At 41.5% G+C, this 19,065-nt stretch overlaps 1 protein-coding gene across 2 annotated transcripts in view; it reads left to right on the top strand.

Annotated features, from left to right (window-relative positions):
- The window catches only part of Agxt2 (alanine--glyoxylate aminotransferase 2), a 41,128-nt gene extending 22,446 nt beyond the window's left edge, over positions 1–18,682 (top strand). For both annotated transcript variants that reach the window (XM_057789945.1, XM_057789944.1), the window contains exons 8-14: positions 3,807–3,907; positions 4,439–4,531; positions 7,201–7,333; positions 9,379–9,470; positions 13,437–13,586; positions 14,807–14,905; positions 18,575–18,682. In XM_057789945.1, the coding sequence (XP_057645928.1) occupies positions 3,807–3,907; positions 4,439–4,531; positions 7,201–7,333; positions 9,379–9,470; positions 13,437–13,586; positions 14,807–14,905; positions 18,575–18,682 (776 nt within the window). The remainder of the gene's footprint in view (positions 1–3,806; positions 3,908–4,438; positions 4,532–7,200; positions 7,334–9,378; positions 9,471–13,436; positions 13,587–14,806; positions 14,906–18,574) is intronic.
- The last annotated feature ends 383 nt before the right edge of the window (positions 18,683–19,065 follow it).

Below are 19,065 nucleotides of genomic sequence, written 5' to 3'. Positions count from 1 at the left end.
TTTGTGAAAGAAACTCTTCTTTTTCCTTAACAATATTGTCCTTTCTTGGTTTCTCATTCTTCTTAGCTCTTTCTGTAACACCAACTGAAATAGACTCTAGAGTAATAACTCTGTTATGATATCCAACAGAGCATCTGCATCCTCTTGATGTTGCCATGGAGACAGCAATGTACCCTATCTCCCTCCATAGGAGGCCTGACCTAAAGTTACAGGAATGAGCCAACGCAACACCTCTGAAATGGAGAAAACATAATAGATGGTGTTGCTTCTCACCAAACACATGGATAGGTGCCGGTAAATATCAGATGTGTAGGGTAAACTCAAGTAAATTCTTCCTTTGACGTGATTTTACCCTAACTTAAGCACTTAAAGTTGATTTTATTCCGTTCTGGTATTCTTAGTTACAAAAGAACTTGCTAAACCCAGAAACCAGGCCTTTTATTCATGTTTTATATATCTGCTAGAGTCATGTAAGACTCTGTCTTGTCCTTTGCTAATGAAAATAGAAAATTTCACTCTAAAGCTATGAGGTATCTATGTCAATAAAGTTTTCCTCAATGTCCCATGCATTCTCGAAACATGATATTTTCCTTATGCTTTAGTGAACTGTAGTGTAAACACATTTAGGTTTAGTTTTCTTTTATAGTTGTTGAGGGTTTCTCTTGTCCTCAGGAGACAGGCTGCATGCATGCCTCTAAGCAGATGATGGAAGACAACTGTCTCCCCACACAGACCCGAGGTACTTTCACATGAGATGGGCTGAGGCTCCCACTGCATCCACATCTTCCTCTTGATCCCTTCTGCCAGCATAGACTTAGGGCTACATTCAGAGATGCTATGGACTGCTGAGAACCATACTATGAATGCAGACAAACATTCTTAAAGTTCAGTCACGTGTAGATACTGCTCATCCCGCTTTCCTCCTTCATAGAGTTCCTGTATCCAGAGGTGGTACACAGATGGTGGCTTCTGGAGCTTTAGTAAACTCCCTGAAGGATGTTCTGTCTTTTTGTACTCTTCCACTCACAGGAGTTTATACTTATTTCTCTGTGTATGCATCTATAACCACCACCAAGGACATTTCCAGCATCTTGAAGCAGGGCAAGAATACAAACCTGTAACTTCTGAGACATTTGGGATGGATAGACAGCTGCTGCAGGCTTAACAAGACAGATAGCCCAGGTTAGCTCCATCTCCAAACAACTAAAACTCACGCATAAATGTGAAAGGCACTCTCACTGAAACAAACAGTAATGCAAGAGAAGAAGAGACCCTAAAGATCTTGTAATTGTAGATTAACTCGGGTAAAAGCTTTCGAACACTTTTTCCAAACTTAACTACAACAGGCAAAGTTTCCTGTTTGTGGAAAAATTAAATTTCCTGCAACTAAACTCAAGTATGTCACTTTTAAATGCTTCTAAACATGAACCCAGGAAGAATCATTCTACCAACAAAAGCACACCTAGAATTCAACTAATAGTAAGTGTGACAAAGAAGCATAAGAAAATCAAATTATTCTTTCTTATACTTTTAGCAAAGAAAGAAACCCAGAACACATAGACACCAAGTTCAAATTCTGTGTGGAGTAAGCAAAACCCTGTGTTTAGAGACCTTGTTCTTCTCTTTGAAAATGTTTCACTGTGAAGAACAGTGAAACATAAATTGCAAATAATAAATGTTGCTATTTGAATAACACTTTCTATAGAACCTATTAGGCAAATGTATCATACAAGTCACAACAGGGTTGTAGGGAATGGAGAGATGGCTCAGTGGTTAAAACCACTGACTGCTCTTCCAGGGGACCTGGGTTCAATTTCTAGCACCCACATGGTGGCTCACAACTGTCTGTAACTGTAACTTCCATCTGATGCCATCTTCTGACCTCCGTGGGCAGCAGTTGCCAATGCTGTCCACATACACGCAGGTAAAACACTTGTATGAATAGATAAACCTTTTTAAAAAAAAAAAAAAGTAAAATTACTTCTAGCTAGACATGCTGTTACCACACCTTTAAACCCAGCACTTGGGAAGCAGACAGACGCAGGAGGTTATCTGTGAGTTTGAGGCCAGCCTGGTCTACAAAGAAACTACCAGGACAGTTAGAGCTCTGTCTCAATAGATAGGAAGAGAGAGAGAAAGAGCGAGAGAGAGCGAGAGAGAGCGAGAGAGAGAGAGAGAGAGAGAACAAAATCCTCATGCTTTTCCTGTAATAATAACTACTAAATTGAAATGACAGGCTTCAATTTTCCTTACCAAAACCACAACTTCTAAAATATCTAAAATATTTACAGATGTTTTAAATACTTAAATTATGAGTTACTTAAAAATGAAATGCAAATACATATGGGGAACTATAGTAAATTTTCTCCTGAGGGTTCTTGACAAACAGGGGGACACTGAGCTTCGGTTTTAAGGTTCCACAAAGGTCAGGGGAGAAAAGACAAGATCTGGGACACATCCACAAAATAAGATATAGCATGAAAACTTCCACAGTCACAGAGCTGGTGTCCCAAGAGGCCACACACTCCTCCAGGGGTCTACTAGAAATAAAGACATCGGCAGTGCATCACGGTGACAAGCTTTGCAAGGGTTCTCTCACTGAAAATCTCAGCTACAAGCTGCCCAGCATGAGGCTTTTGCATTCTGAGTTCGACTATGCCTGCTGATTTAAACGCAGGAATGCTGTGTGCTCCTGGAAGCTGCAAGTGGAGAGGTACTCTGATGAGCCTACCCGCTTCTAAGCTTCAAAAAAAATGCTCACAAATACTAAGGAAAACAAGTTATCCATTGTCAAAACTAACATACAAAGAAACAGAACTCCAAATTCTAGAAAAAGACCAGCAATAGAATTATCAGACAATGGAATGTGTATGTTCAGTAAATTTAAAGAAAATTAAATGGTGAATACAAATTTGAAAATATGCATAGTACTTAAGAAACTCAACAAAATGACTGAGGAGCTTTTAAAAACAAGTGTGTCTTCTAGCAATAAATAATCGCTGATATTTAAAACTCAGGGGGGGTGGGTTATTATCAGTTCAACCTGGGAAACAAAGGGGTTAACATATTAAAGGCATCCCCTGAACAACAGCTGATTCCCTAGTCCGAGAGGAATTTCAAGTAACATTGCTCAATATGTCACAAACCTATCACAATTTTTACCGCTTATTTTTCCCCGATTCTTTAGAAACTGACCCATGGTGTACCAGACACTTGACAAAGCCAGATTCCAAAACTGAATGTGCCCTCAGTTAAAGAAGAAAGGCCTATAAATAAGAGACCCGAACCTGGAGTCAAGAGCTACTATGGAAAAAAAAAAAAAAAAAAAACTTATCTGTCTCTAATGCATCCTTCTTTAGACTAAATTCTCATCGTTATATAAGCATACTTACTGACTAAATGCCAAAGCACTTTGCAGTTTAAAAGTGTGTCTGAGAACGAGGGACAATCAACAGTACAGTTGAAGTTGAATACGTTAAGCCACCCCAATAACACCTGAGTCAGACCCTACCCATCTAAGAGGATGGTCCTTACGTAAAATGATTTTCTATACTAGACTTGATACTTTGGCGTGCTCCTGCCACAAATGAAATTACTGAAGTTGTCTGTTTCAGACCTTTATGGCTGTCCTCGTAGAGTCCTTCCTGCAGAATGCCCCCCGCTTCAGAAATAAACTCCCGTGATCCCGGCTCATGGTAGTCTAAGGAACTCCAGCGAGGGCACTGTTCTTACTGCTCTGTATTTTCTGGATGCCGTTCTCACATCACATGCTGTGATTTGTCCATGTGTGTATGTGTTTGCTGCAGGCTGCTGCCAAGCTAACGAACAGTATATTGAACAATTCAAAGAAACTCTGAACACTTCTGTGGCCGAGTCAATTGCTGGATTTTTTGCGGAGCCAATTCAAGTGGGTATACAAACCTAGTATCTCTCTGGATTTTCCGTTATCACAGTTCTGACTCCAAATTAATTAAACGTCCATTTATGTGTTCCTCTGCAAGCTCAGTTCATTCTTTTGATCCCCTTTTTAAAAAAGCAAAACAAACAAACTAGTTTTCAGTTTACCTTCAAAAAAAACATCATTTTTAATCCTGCATGGAACAAGTGGACAGATAAATAGGTGAAGCCATTGAATCCCTAAAGTCTTCAAGAATGAAGATACCTTTGATGGTTAACTATTTGACACATACTGTTCAGGGAACCCATCTTTAACTCATCAAGCCTCCTTGTTTCTAACCTCAGGAAAGAATAGAGTCACAACTTTTCCCCTAAAGGCATGGTGCGAAACCCCAGTTAGAACAGTTCTACCCACTGTTCATTCAGCTGGTAGCACTGATGTCATGGTGATGAGGATAATGATCTATTGTCATCCTTGGTGCTGAGCCATGGCTCCTGTTGACACTCAAGTCTTCCTGCTATAATCTTTATATCTTTGCAGGGTGTGAATGGTTTTGTCCAGTACCCGAAGGAGTTTCTGAAGGAAGCTTTTGCCTTGGTTCGAGAGAGGGGAGGTGTATGCATTGCCGATGAAGTGAGTGGCTATGCCAGGATCAACTTGGTGCGGTAGACACAGGCCAGATGCAGAAAGAGATCTCTTCAAACCCTCTTTGGTATTTCAGGCAGAAAGCAAGACCATGGACTCTGAAGTGTGGCCATAAACTAGTTAGAGTAACAAACATAATGGAATTTAAGCACTCAACTGGTTTCTATTTAAAACGTTGCTATCAGGCATAGATGATGATACTGTTATACAGTATGCTTTAATTCTCACCATTATTATTATTACTCCTTGTTCTATGAATTGTTGCCAGACTCCTGACAAGCCATAAAAGATATTTAATCTCATGGCCTTAGTGTTTATCTTAATGCCAAAGCAATGTCAACTAGATTGTTTTTAAAAAGTAATGAATAATTGAGCCTCTAAATGGGAAGGTTGCTATCACTTCAGACATGCAGACTTAGATGGCACAGACTTGTAAAGTGCCAGAGTGGAGGCAGCCCAGCTGAAATAAGTACATGGTAGCCCCTGCTTTGAAGGAACTACCGCTCACCAGCATTGTGGGCTCCAGCTTGTATCTTTAGAATTATGCCTTGGATTGCAGTTTATTAGATAAACCGGCATTTTATCTGCTTAGAATAGCTCTAGAGATTTTTTTCAAGGACCAGAGGGTGGTATCTAAGGCACAGAAGTCCTCTCCTACCTTACTACTGGAGCCCAGCGTGCTTGCACACACAGGTGGCTTGAGCCACTGTGGACAAATGGGAGACCCGTGTGACTCCTATTTATGCCAGTCTCACTTGCCTTTACTGGTTGTTTTCCTTGGCTAAAATTTCCTCTCAGTTCATGCTGAGCTGCCCTGTAGGCAGAAATCTTGCCATTGCCAGCGCCACTTGTGTGGCCAGGTCCCTGTCAGGCTCAGAGTGTACCACTGCCAAGGCTGTGCAGTAGCAGCTTGAACAAGGTCTTCCTGCTCTGCTCCTCCTCCCTTCCTTGTTCTAGTGGACTCATCAAGGTCCCATCAAAAGGGAGGTAATCGACTATTAACAGAAAAAAAAAGGAAAACTACATTCAATCAGTTCGAAATTAGCTGTCTCGGGAAAGATGATAAACCTTGGCCTTGGAATTCATAACAGCGAAGCATTCACAATCAGACTAATTAGAAGGAAGGTAGGCTAAATTCAAAGAAAATCAGAACTTTAGAATTTCCAAGAGATGTGATTTCACGGCCGTCTCTTGTTTTTCTCCCCACCACCCCCAATCTCGTGACTTTTGAGAACGTAACAGTGGACAAGTTTAAGAGAGACTGGGATGTTAACGAGTAACAGGACAATAACAGAGGGCGTGGCCACTGACCCAGTACCCCGCTACCACAGCTTCAGCTGTCCTGCTCCCTACCGTGTACTCCCATGCCTGGAGACACTCGGATTTACACACAGCAGAAGGAGCCATCTGTCCTTCTGTGCATCCAACCCTGTGAAACTCATGGGACTGGCTACGCTTTATTCTGCACGGTTTGTTTCACCATTTGGGCCATTTTTATGCCATTTAAGATAGATGGAGAGGAGACAGAATATCGGCCAAAGGACAAATTACATGGAATGCCTACATTATTATTGGGCCAGTTAATCAGTTTATCCAGTGGCCCGTAGCTAGGAAGTAAAGACTTGGGGTTGCAGATCAGGTCCATTAGACTCCCACATCTCATGTATTGGCCACTGTCACCTAAGGACAACCAACCTGTTCAGCAACCCCTTGCAGAAAGCTGTAATAGGGGTAAAAAAGAAGAAAGGAAGTCTGGAAAACAAAAACTTAGTCTTTGATGCATTTGAGACCAGGCTTCCTGTGTCCGTCCCACCTTGCCAAGTGGAGAGACAGACAGGCAGACATAGAAACAGAGGCAGATGGAAATCAAGAAAGGCTCTGGTCTGGAGATGTTCATGACATCTTTCTGTCATGATTTCTTTCCTTCTATAGACACTAAGAATCTAGCTCAGGCAGGGCTGTCATGACACGTACGTTGGTAATAAGGATCCATTGAGAGACTCTGGTGGCCGCATGCCTAGAATGCTTTGAATAGAGTCTACCGGGACCTAGGCTCAAGAAAGTGGATTTTGAAACATAAGTCGTTGAGAGCAGGGACAGTGTGAACAAAAACTATGATCAACTTTCAACGTATAGCTGGTTCTGGATTAAAGCAGTTATGCTCTGAACTCACTGGCTCAGCGGCATCATCCTCATAGTGCAGGAAGACAGAAAGACAGCGTTTTCTCTTTGGGTGGTACACATCCAGTCCTATTGGGTAGATAGTTACTCTTGCTTCCTGCAGGGGAACCAGTTTCTCCACTTTTCTCTCTGTTTGTCTTGTGCACAGGAGAAACTTATTAAGGAGGGTTAAACATTCTGACGCCTTTTGCATGTGTTATTTATATAACTCTCCAGCACTCCTGTGCTGTGCTAGGTAGGCTGATAGGGTTATTTCTCTTTGATAAGTTAATTAACAGTGATTCAAAAGACAAAGAATATTTCCAGAGTCTCAAGTAGCTAGGAATGACTTTGGGTACATACAATCTCAGACATGGATCGAGGGTTTTGTCTATAAGACTGCAAGGATCGAGAAGGCTAAGGAGAGATGGGAAGTAGGTAAGGAAGGGAATAGAACAGAGCCTGAAAGTTTTCTGATGATTTTCATCTATTTCCAGGTGCAGACAGGATTTGGAAGACTGGGCTCTCACTTCTGGGGCTTCCAAACCCATGATGTACTGCCTGATATTGTCACCATGGCTAAAGGGATTGGGAATGGCTTCCCCATGGCTGCAGTTGTGACCACTCCAGGTACAATGTCCAGCACGTCCACACTTGCCTCCTGAGCCTACTGCACTGGCAATGGTGTAAAGCATGGGTTGCGATGTGTATAGGCTAGAGGCAGTGATGGGAGCCACATGATGTATATTGTCCAAACAAAGGAAGAGGAAGGCGCCAGGCCAGGGGGCGGCTGGAAAAGAATCAGTCATCCTCTCCTTTCTGGAGAAAAGATGACCTCTTCCATCATAGTAGTTGGAGCCAGAGTTCTACCATAGTGAAGAGGATTAGGGAAATGGGTTACAAAACAAAACACTGAAACTTCCAGAAGAATCTTTTCTTGGAAGAGAATCTTCCATGGTCACGTGGTCTTCCAATGCCATTAACTACGCATTCAAGGTCCAGATGTCTCTATCGGTGTCCTATCAGCCACACAGTCATATAAAATAAAATCTCATTTATGCAGAACACTCTATAACAGCAGTTCTCAGCTTGTGGGTCACAGCCCTTTTGAGGTCATTTATCAGATATCCTGCATCTCAGATGCTTACATCAGGATTCATAACAGTAACAAAATTACAGTTATGAAATAGCAATGAAATAATTTTATGCTTGGGGATCACCACAAAATGAACTGAACTAAAGGGTTACAGCATTAGGAAAGTTGAAAACGACTGCTCTATGAAATAGAAGTGAAAATTTGATTCTCTATTGTAGGCTGACTTTGACAGATTTTATTTCTTGTGAACCATTGATCGTTGAAAATTATTTTATATATATATTTTCTCCTAATAGTCAGCACATTTCTGAGTCATTAAGTAACTAAAATCTTGTGATATCTGCTTTCATAAAATAAGCAAAAGCACAAGAAACATAGCTATACATGGACACGCAAAAATGAAACCCATTACATTGTATAATCATTACATTAATTTAAAAACAAAAATGTATGATTGCGGAAAGCGAAGCGTAATGAATTGCCCTTGACAGAATGCAGAACTATGCTACTAAATTCATCATATAAGATCATCTCCTCAGCACCTCCCTCTAAGTCTCACGAATAGAAATAAGAGATGCAGTTAATCAGAAAGTTTCTGCAAAGTCCTGCATGTCAAGTTTTCAGATGCTTCCTAACTCACGTGACACATTAAAGATTGTGTTGTCACCTTCTCATTAAATAAATAACCTGTCTCCTTTTCCACATATTAGTGACCTCTGGCCGAGTAAGATACCATGGATCAAGTTGCTGGAACAACAGAAGTTTATCTTCCCACAGATAAGAAGGCAGACAAGATCAAAATGCTGGCAGAGTTGAATTGTGCCTACAATTCTCTTCTAGCTTTGCAGATGGCCCCCTTCTCATTGTTTCTCTACACGACCTTCCCTATGTATGCACACAGAAGAAAGACTAGGAGCACTCTAGAATCTCTCATTGTTATAAGGATGTCGCCCTGTGGGATTTGGGCCCCAACTTTGTGGTACATTTAATCCTAATGACCGTTTAAAGACTTTGCCTCCAAACATAGTCACACTTGGTCCTAGCATTTAAACTTATGGGTTTAAGGGGACACAGTCCAGACTATCACTGTTAGATGAGTAAAGAAGGAAATAAATTGATGTCATTTACAAGAAGAAAGTGAATGTGCTGGGCAGTGGTGCACATGCCTTTAATCCCAGCACTCAAGAGGCAGAGGCAGGTAGATCTCTGTGAGTTCAAGGCCAGCCTGGTCTACAGGGCAAGTGCCAGGACAGGTTCCAAAGCTACAGAGAAACCCTGTCTCTAAAAACCAAGAGAAAAAAAAGAATGTGTAGTTTATGGGGCTGAGAGATATCTCAGGGGTTAAGAGCACTGAGTGTTCTTCCAGAGGTCCTGAGTTCAATTCCCAGCAACCACATGGTGGCTCGCAAGCATCTGTAATAAGATCTGGTGCCCTCTTCTGGCCTTCAGGGATACATGTAGGCAGATGCTGTATACATAATTAATAAAAGATAGAAGAAAGTGAATATAATGCCAATGTTGTGATGAGACACGATGAGTACAAATCTGTCATTTAACCTCTTCTATTTTCTGCCCTCAGAAATCGCTAAATCTTTGACTAAATGCATGCATCACTTCAACACATTTGGAGGAAACCCCCTGGCCTGTGCCATTGGATCCGCTGTGCTCGAGGTCTGTCTACCCCTCACACCACCTCCACTGATTGCATGCACTAAGTAACTATTTTTAGGTTTCTCTGACGTCTGTCACATTGCCATGGTAAAGTAGAAATGTAATCAGTAATTCACCAATTTAAATTTTGTCTCAGGTTATTACTCTCTGCCCCTCTTTTTAAAGATGACTTTGAGTTCTTAAAGTTCTCAATAAGAGGTAGTAGACAATCAACTTCACATGCATGGTAAATGTAAGAATTGCCCTGTCCATGGGATAATTTTTCTTGCTTTCTAGGTAGTATTTGTTGCAGTATAGATTTTAACAGCTGTTCACCCATTTTAACTTAACTTTTGCCATTTACTATAGATGTTTTTCTTCCTTGTATTATCATAAATGAAAGAGTATAGAGAAACTACAGGTTTTAACTGATCATATCAGAGTAATTCAGCTAAAAACTGAAAAAAAAACAGAAAAAATATGTTTAGTCCTATCACATTCACTCTGTCTAATATTAGCCAATTTTGGAATAATTTTATTGTTTGAGAATGTCATAGGTGCATATACTGTGTTTTAATCAAATCCACTTCTTTGTCTCCCTTTAATTTACTTTCCCACACCCACCCACCACTTTTTCCTCCCAACTTCATGTGCTTTTCTCTTTTGTTAACCCACTGAGTCTACTTAGTGATGCCTGGATGTACGTGTTTATGGGACCATGTTCTGGAGCATGGGTAAACTCTCAGGGAGCACTTTTCTGAAGAAAACTGACTCTCCCTCCCCAAGAGATCATTAATAGCTCCTCATGTAGGAATGACATTTCCTGAGCGCCTCCTCCATCCATTCTGGATTCGTCACGTGCAGTCTCAGCCAGTGTGAGTTCACGTGTGCAGTGGCACTGTCACGGCAAGAAATACTGTTTCCCTGCGGTATACATTCCCTCTGGCTCTTACCGTCTGTTCACCCAAGTTCTGCAATGATCCCTGAACCTCCAGTGGAAGGGATATGATACCAATGCCCCCTGAGAACTGAGCAAGCCAGTTTCTTGTTCTCTATGTGTTGACCAATTATGGGTATTGATTGCCATATACAACAAAAAGATGTTTCTCTGATGAAAGCGAGGAAACAATTCTTCACGGTCCCTAGGAGAAATCCAAATCACTACTATTTTGCTAAATCAACTTAGTAATAAAGTGTCCCACATTCTTATTTTAACTATCCCATTATTCTGTTGAAAAAAAAAAGTCCTCTTTATAAAATGTCCTTACCAAAATGTATAATGCCTTTTGCCTAAATAAGTGGTTCTGAAAGAACATCCAAAGAGTTTTTTAAATTCAGATTATGAGGAGAAACTTGGCTAGGGTCAGAGGTCAGTACAAATCATTTGCTATTTACACTTTTGTGCTTCTTATTTTGAACTATGACTATGACTCACCTACTCAAGAAATTTAAAAGTGTTTTGAGCAGAAATAAAGAAGTTAAAGCTATTATCGCTAATTAAATACTTTAAGATATGATTAAGTCATGAGATGTGAACGAGTGGGTAGAAATTTGACATTCGTTTCTTGTTGTTGACATTGCCAACTTTTTCCTCTTATTGAATTTTTTTTTTACATAATACATCCTGATTACGGCTTTCCCTCCCTCTATTCCTCCCAGTTCCTCCTCATCTCCCCTCCTACCTGATTCCACACCATTTCTGTCTCTCATTAAAAACACAAATACTTCTAAGGGATAATAATAAAGCAAAATGTAATAAGATAAAACAAAATTTAACACATCAGAATTAAACAAACAGAAGAGAACCCAAGAAAAGGCACAAGAAATAGATACAGACGTATAAGAAATAGATACAGACGTGTAGACCCACTCATTTGCACATTCAGGAATCCCATAAAAACACTAAACTAGAAGTCATTATACATACATACATACACACACACACACACACACACACTCACACAATGAGAGAGACCTGTAGGGTAAATGTGTGTGTGTGTGTGTGTGTATGTGTGTGTGTGTGTGTGTGTGAGAGAGAGAGAGAAGGGGGGGGGGAAGAAAGAAAGAAAGAAAGAAAGAAAGAAAGAAAGAAAGAAAGAAAGAAAGAAAGAAAGAAAGAAAGAAAGAAAGAAAGCTAAAAAAAAACTCTGCCTGACACAAGACAAGGAACCTCCAAAGATGCCACTGAGTTCACTTTCCATTGGCCACCTGCTGTTGAACATAAAGCCCATTCTTAAGAGTAGTCTATTTCCTCAGTGAGACTCTTTTGGAGAAAACTAAATTTTCATTTTCAAGTGGTTACCAACTGGAGATTGCTTCTCAGTTAGGAATGGGGCACGTGTTCACTTCTTCCAGCTCTGGGAGCTCTAGGACCCCATCTGGTGCTGACCCATGCAGGCCCTATGCATGCTGCCTAACTCTCTGTGAGTTCAGATTGTAATGTTCAGGATTGTTTTAACTATCCTGGGTTTTGTTTTGGTGTTGTGTGTGTGTGTGTTTTCATATGAGACTGAGAATTGTCCTTTCAAGATCTGTAAAGAATTGTGTTATAATTTTGATGGGATTGCATTGAATCTGTAGATTCAATGTAGATTGCCAGATGGCCATCTTTATTATGTTAATCCTACTGATTCATGAGCATGGGAGATCTTTCCATCTTTCGACATCGTATTCAATTTCTTTCTTCAAAGACTAAGTTTTTACCATACAAGTCTTATATCTCTGGGATGAAGCCTACTTGATCATGATTGTGGTGGTGTTTTATTTGTGCTTTAAAACAAATAAAGCTTGCCTGGAGATCAGAGTGCAGAACTTGCCACACTAGTTAGCCATAGAGGCCGGACAGTGCTGACACACATCGTTAATCCCAGCCCTCAGGAGACAAATACAGATGAATCTCTGTGAGTTCAAGGCAAGAAAAACAGAGCTAAGTAGCTCACACTTTTAATCCCAGCACTAAGGAAGTAGAGATGGGAAGTGATATGGTGGAGAGAGAAATATAAGGCGGGAGAAGACAGGAGCTCAGGATTCAGACTGAGGTTTCATAGAGACTGTGTTCAGTCTGAGGACTTGTAGAGACAGGATACCCCATTTGATCTGAGGATTTCATAGAGGTAAGAACTAGTGGCTGACTACACTGTCTCTCTGATCTTTCAGCTTGCACCCCCTAATATTTGACTCCAGGTTTTTATTATTAAGATCAACTAGAATTCATGCTACACATGAAAGATGATTTTTTATATATTCTTTGATTGAGTTTGCCAGTATTTTATTGAGAATTTGTGCATCCATGCTCATAAGGGAAATTGATCTATAATTTTCTTTCATTGTTGGATCTTTATGTAGTTTGGGTATCAGGATAGCAATAGCCTTGTAAAACAATTCGGGCAATGTTTCTTCTGTTTCTGTTTTTGTGGAATTGTTTGAGCAGTATTGGTGTTAAATTTTTTTTTTTTTTTTTGAAAGGCTGGCAGAATTCTGCACTAAAACCCTCTGGTCCTAGGCTTTTTTGTTTTGTTTTGTTTTTCGTGGGGGAAATAACTTTTAATGGCTGCTACTTCACTAGGGATTATATGTCCATTGAAATTGCTTGTCTGGTATCAATTTAACTTTGGTAAGTGGTATATATCAAGAAAATTACACATTTCTTTTAGATTTTCCAATTTATTGAGCACAAGTTTTCAAAGTATTTACTTATGAGTCTCTGAACTTCCCTGGTGTCTTTGATTTTGGCCCTTTTTCATCTCTAATTTTGTAAATTTGCCTCTACAGGTGGACAGGTTCAGGGAAATCGCCTTCGCCACGACTGTTTCGTTCCTTACAGCAGGTCTTCTGTGGTTGCCGGTTTGTCCACAGCTGACTCTGTTCTAGGTCCTGTTTGCCTAGTTATGCTGCTGCAAAGAGGACCATGGGCACTTAGCTCTCTGTGCTTCTCAGTCAATCCTCCAATTGTGCCCTGTAAGATTATTTCGGGATATCTCTCAACAGGTGATTAAGGAAGAAAATCTACAGAAAAACAGTCAAGAAGTTGGTACCTACATGATACTCAAGTTTGCTGAGCTGCGGGAGGAATTCGACATCGTTGGGGATGTCCGAGGCAAAGGCCTTATGATAGGGATAGAGATGGTTCAAGACAAGGTAAGGCTCAACTGCTGTTTGGGTAGCTGCCTGGGGCCAGTGGCAGGCAATGTAGATGCTAATAGGGTCAGATGCATACATGTTATCCAAAACTAAGAAACTGTGGGTTACTATAGGTAATGCACTACCAAGGCCCATGGGATTGGTGGGTAGGAAGTCCTGAGGGAACAGCAAACTGACTCATGGGAAGGAACCCTCCTCTACCTCAGTGGCTGACCTAAGGGCGGGATCATGGCTTACACATCTAAAACACAGAAGTCACAGTCATGATGAGCCCTATGACTCATCTGTGAAGGACATTGGGGAGACGGGAGCAGCAAAAACACCTGAAATGTAATAAGGAGGATTGAAAGAGATCCCAAGACAGTTACCTATGGCTCATTTTTAAAATGATCCACGCTAAGGCTTTTTGGTATATCAATTTGTCCTACCAGAAGGCCCATGTCTTTGTAGTGTGAAAGGTTCCCGGATAATGCAGGAACAGTTAGGTTTGAAATGAATAAACTAGAGGGAAATAGTTGTGCTCGTAGACTGGGGATGCAGGGACACACAGAAATGATGCAAACTCCAGCCCAGAGTCACCAGAGTTGACGCAGCATGTCTGAGCCCCGGGTACAAGACCAACCTCAGTGCCTAGAGATCTGGCAAGCCTTCCTGGCTCCCAAGCACTTACGTTTCCTGACCCTAAGTGTTGGAGTCTTGGGGGAAGAGCAATTTCACAAACACAGAAAATCCTTAGCTGCACACCAGCCCCACGGCCACGCTGTGGCCCGGGGAACACGTAGCTGCATTTGCCCTTGCGAAACTTGGAAGCCACTTCCTGGACCTTGGAATGAACTCTTCAGCTCCGCAAAGCACCATAAAGAGTTGAAAGGAATTTCAACACCAAAAAAACAGATCCCAAATGAGGTATTAAAGGACCAACCCCCCAGGGTAGCCTTTAGCAGAGCCAGGATTCACTGACAGCCTGCATGGAATTTCATTTAGTCTTTGGGAATTTTTTGGATGAAAGAGAATAAAAACCAATACTTTTAATACCCACTCACCCACCCCACCCTCAAAATCCTCAGGCTCAGTAATTAACAGCTTTATTTAATTAGGGAGATATTGGTTGCTTGAGTTCTGTTTTGTTGTGGTTTTTCCTGGGCCCCATGCCTGGGGACATCATTCTTCAAACCATTGAAACACCAAATAAAAAACAATTTTTAATTTATTCACAGATGAGCCGCCAGCCTCTTCCTAAAACTGAAGTGAATCAAATCCATGAGGACTGCAAAGAAATGGGGCTCCTCGTGGGCAGAGGGGGCATTTTTTCTCAGGTAAGAGGAGGGCTGCCTGCCAGGTAGGGTCTTCCTGGTGTGTCACTGTGCTAGGGGACCCAGCTGTACTTCCTCCATGTTAGGATAATGCTCAGGTGTAGTCAGGAGAAATGGACAAGAGACAGCTGCTGCCACTAGAGGGGGATGTGGTAAAGTGATTCAATTACCATGTTTTTTTGTGGGGGCTAAAGAGAGACATTAGAAAGGCCACACAAACTAGACAACACGCAGCATGGATGATAACAGAGTTATAACATTCATGCAACTGATACATACATATGCACTGTGTTGTGTCTGAATTAGTTCTAACCCCTGAGAAAACAATCACAGTCTTTCTTAACTCCTCTCTGAAGTCTGTGTGTGAATCTGCTCAGTTTTAGTGGCCATTACAGCAGACAGCAATCTAAAATCCACGGCTGCCCTCTATGATGACACAAAGAAAGAGCAGAGACCATCCTAAACATGATCCCTTGTACAGAGCTCAAGACCAGGCACTCAATGTCCTTCACCCTCAGCAGGAATATTCTAAAAAAGGGCTAACCCTACCCGCTTCCTGGAAGTTCAGCCCATTCGACTGTCAGGACCCTGGTCTGACCCTGTACTACAAGAATGAGATGATGGCCCGGCGGTGGTGGCACACGCCTTTAATCCCAGCACTTGGGAGGCAGAGGCAGGCGGATCTCTGTGAGTTCGAGACCAGCCTGGTCTGCAAGAGCTAGTTCCAGGACAGGAACCAAAACCACAGAGAAACCCTATCTCGAAAAACCAAAAAAAAAAAAAAAAAAAAAAAAAAGAATGAGATGATGATGGTGGTGGTGATGATGATGAGAATGGTGGTGGTGATGATGATGATGGTGGTGATGATGATGATGATGGTGGTGGTTTTGGTGGTGGTGGTGGTCAGGATAGCGGTGGTGATGATGATGGTGACAGTGGTGATGATGATGATGATGGTAGTGGTGGTGGTGAGGATGGTGGTGGTGATGATGATGGTGGTGGTGGTGGTGGTGAGGATGGTGGTGGTGACTCTGATGATGATGGTGGTGGTGGTGGTGAGGATGGCGGTGGTGATGATGATGGTGAGGATAGTGGTGGTGATGATGATGATGATGATGATGATGGTGGTGGTGGTGGTGATACACAATACCACCTGCCTCTACATCCCCGCAGCATCCGGTTCCTCCCCAGGAAGGGCTCCCATGGTGGAGATTTAAGAATGAGAGTCACTTCTGTTCCCCAAAATATTCTTTTTTTCTCTCTTTAATTTCCCCCATTTTAAAACATTTCCTTTCATGAAACATGATCATTGCACATACTTAGGGAGTCCACCGCAATGTTTTGATATATGAATAATATTATAAAGTTCAAGAGATGATGCTTATCTATCTTTTCACATAGCATTTCTTTGTGGTGAGAACATTCAAAATTCCTTCTTCTTGACTTTCTTAGTTGGAGTTTTATTGCTCTGAAGAGACACCATGACCATGGCAACTCTTATAAAGGAAAACTATAAATTTGGGCAAGCTGGCAATTCAGAGGTTTAGTCTATAATCATCATGATGGGTGGCATGCAGGCAGACACAGTGCTGGAGAAGGAGCTGAGAGTTCTACATTCTGATCCATAGGCAGCAGACTGAGACACACTTCCTCCAACAAGGCCACACCTACTCCAACAAGACCACACCTCCTAATAGTGCCACTCCCTATGAACCAAGCATTCAAACACATGGGGGCCATTCTATTCAAACCACTATATGGACCTTGAACTATACAGTGCACTGCTGATACCTTTAGCCAATATGGTGTGCAGAACACCAGGCTTCTTTCTTCTAAATGCAATTTAATATTTCTACCCACTTTAAAGTCCTCATTCTTCCCAGTGTTCTACTCCCTTCCTGGCTAACACAACAGATGCTGAAAGATCCACTTCTTGCCTCTTGCTTGTCAGAGGAAATTGAAGCTATCAGACAAGATCCCTAAACAAACACTAGGAATGATTTTCTGGTCACATCAAATAGTATGTCCTAATTATTTAAATCTTCATTTATAAAGACATTATAATTGTCTATAAGTGTAGCTTTCCCTTCAAATTCATATTAAGCAGCCAATGATATTTAGGGAATTAAAGCTACAGTGATAAATGTCTTCAAATCATCTTCTTCACTGAGTTTATGAGAGAAAAGATAACACAGAAACACAGGCTGCAATACAATATATTAATCTCTTCTGCAGCTATAAAATGGGATGCTGTGGGAGGAGAGGGAATGGATGCTTAGGCCATTATTCTGGCTAACAGAGCCTTTGCTCACTGTACAGTTAGCCAAAGCATGAGGAAAAGAAGAGCAGAGTGCAAAGAGCTGTCCACACACAGGTGTGGCTGGAGCCTCAGCTTGGTGTGATGACAGGGAACAGCTAGAAGGCCTGTCACCCTGTCAGTCACTCCTCTTGACATGTTGTATGTACTGACTCATAGTGCTCTCAACAAACCAGAAAAAAACGATACTATTATCACCCTTACATTATAGATGAATAAAGAGAAGTACTTAGAAGTAAATTGCCCAGATCATATAACTAGGCAAGATCAGAGACAGGGAGTCTGACGGGAACTGAAGATGCTTTCTGTGCTTCAACAGTGGCTGGAGGAATAAAAGATACACTCTAGTGATATTTTGGGAGTGAGCTGCATAAGATTTGAGTCTAAAAAATAAGCAAGAGTGAAGGATGAAAACCTCATGTCAGAGTTGCTTAAGGTGGGCATGAATGCATTCATCCTTAAACATGCTTCACTTAAGGCATTTATCGGCACCTAGTTTGGTATTTGAGTATGTGGTTAAGTGGGAAAGATAGGGTTTAAGATTATAATTTAGGGTTTTCAACATGCAAATAGTAAAATGAAGAAAACTAGGGAAGTCTAATGTCCCAGTGAGAAGCTCAGTGAGGTTAAGACAGAAAGTTGGGTCAGAACTCTCTTTAGTAGACAGAGGCGAAGGGGAGGAAAGTGGAGTTATGAAAGGGTCAATGGTGTGCTGAGAGTTTAGAGGAATGTGGGATTATAGAAGCAGAAGACAAGATCATTTACAGCATTAATCAGCACTGAGACTTGGCCACATGAGCAAAGCAACATCAGTCTAGAAACGTGTGCAAAATGAGGAGCAAGAGAGAGGGTAGATCAGTTGACTTTGTTCTCCCAGCTGTGAGACAACAGAAGAAAGGGACCTGACTGAAGTGATGGGTCAGAAAATAATGAAGGAACGAGGAGCTTTAAATTCTTATGAAAATGGTGGGCACAATGGGAAACAGCAGTTGGCTTATTCGGGCATTGACCTTGAACATGAGTAGATTCAGAACAGTGGGACTTGGGTAAACTGATGTTTTGTGAGGGCAGACCCTGAGCATTCAGGAGGTGGCAAAGTAAGATCTCAGGGTGGGATGGAAGAAGGGCAAGCAGGTCAACAGACAGCAAAAAATGAAAAACTCAAAGCAAGGTGATAAGAGGATTTGTGTAAAGACTTAAAGGTGAAAGAGCCCAGGAGGGAAGAGGAAGAAGGCAACTGGTGAGAGAAATGTCAGAAATATGATAAATAAATTAAAATAAAGCTTTGGATTCTTGGTCTAGCCCATTTGCCGAAGTCCCATTTGAGTCTCTGATGATTTTCCTCTCCTCCTCAGACATTCCGCATCGCACCCCCCATGTGCATCACTAAGCAGGAAGTGGACTTTGCATTTGAAGTATTTCGCACTGCCTTAATTCAACACATGGAGAGAAGATCTAAGTAGATTCCTACAAAAGAAGAGCCATGAGCCTCAAGACTTTCTCAACTATGTGCAGGGAGGAATGCAAAGAGTATTGAAACTACACTTAGTAGATGAAAAACTACTGTTCTCCATAGTAATTGTAAACGACCCGTGGGCGCTGGCCATATTTGTCAATGAAGCCCCTATTCTCCTGAGAATCCCATCCTTCAGGGACAGTGTTGTGGGACAACGGTCTTGAACCCTGTAAAGATTTGTCACTTGTATTGGTTTAATAAAATGCTGATTTGCCAGTAGCCAGGCAGGAAGTATAGGTGGGGTGACCAGAACAGGAGAATTCTGGCAAGAGAAAAGGTTCAGTCTGCAGTCGTCACCCAGACATAGAGGAAACAAGATGAAAAATGCCT

The sequence above is a fragment of the Chionomys nivalis genome, chromosome 15 (genome assembly GCF_950005125.1).
Source record: "Chionomys nivalis chromosome 15, mChiNiv1.1, whole genome shotgun sequence".
Classification (NCBI taxonomy): domain Eukaryota; kingdom Metazoa; phylum Chordata; class Mammalia; order Rodentia; family Cricetidae; genus Chionomys; species Chionomys nivalis.
This window is presented reverse-complemented; position numbering and strand designations above follow the sequence as displayed.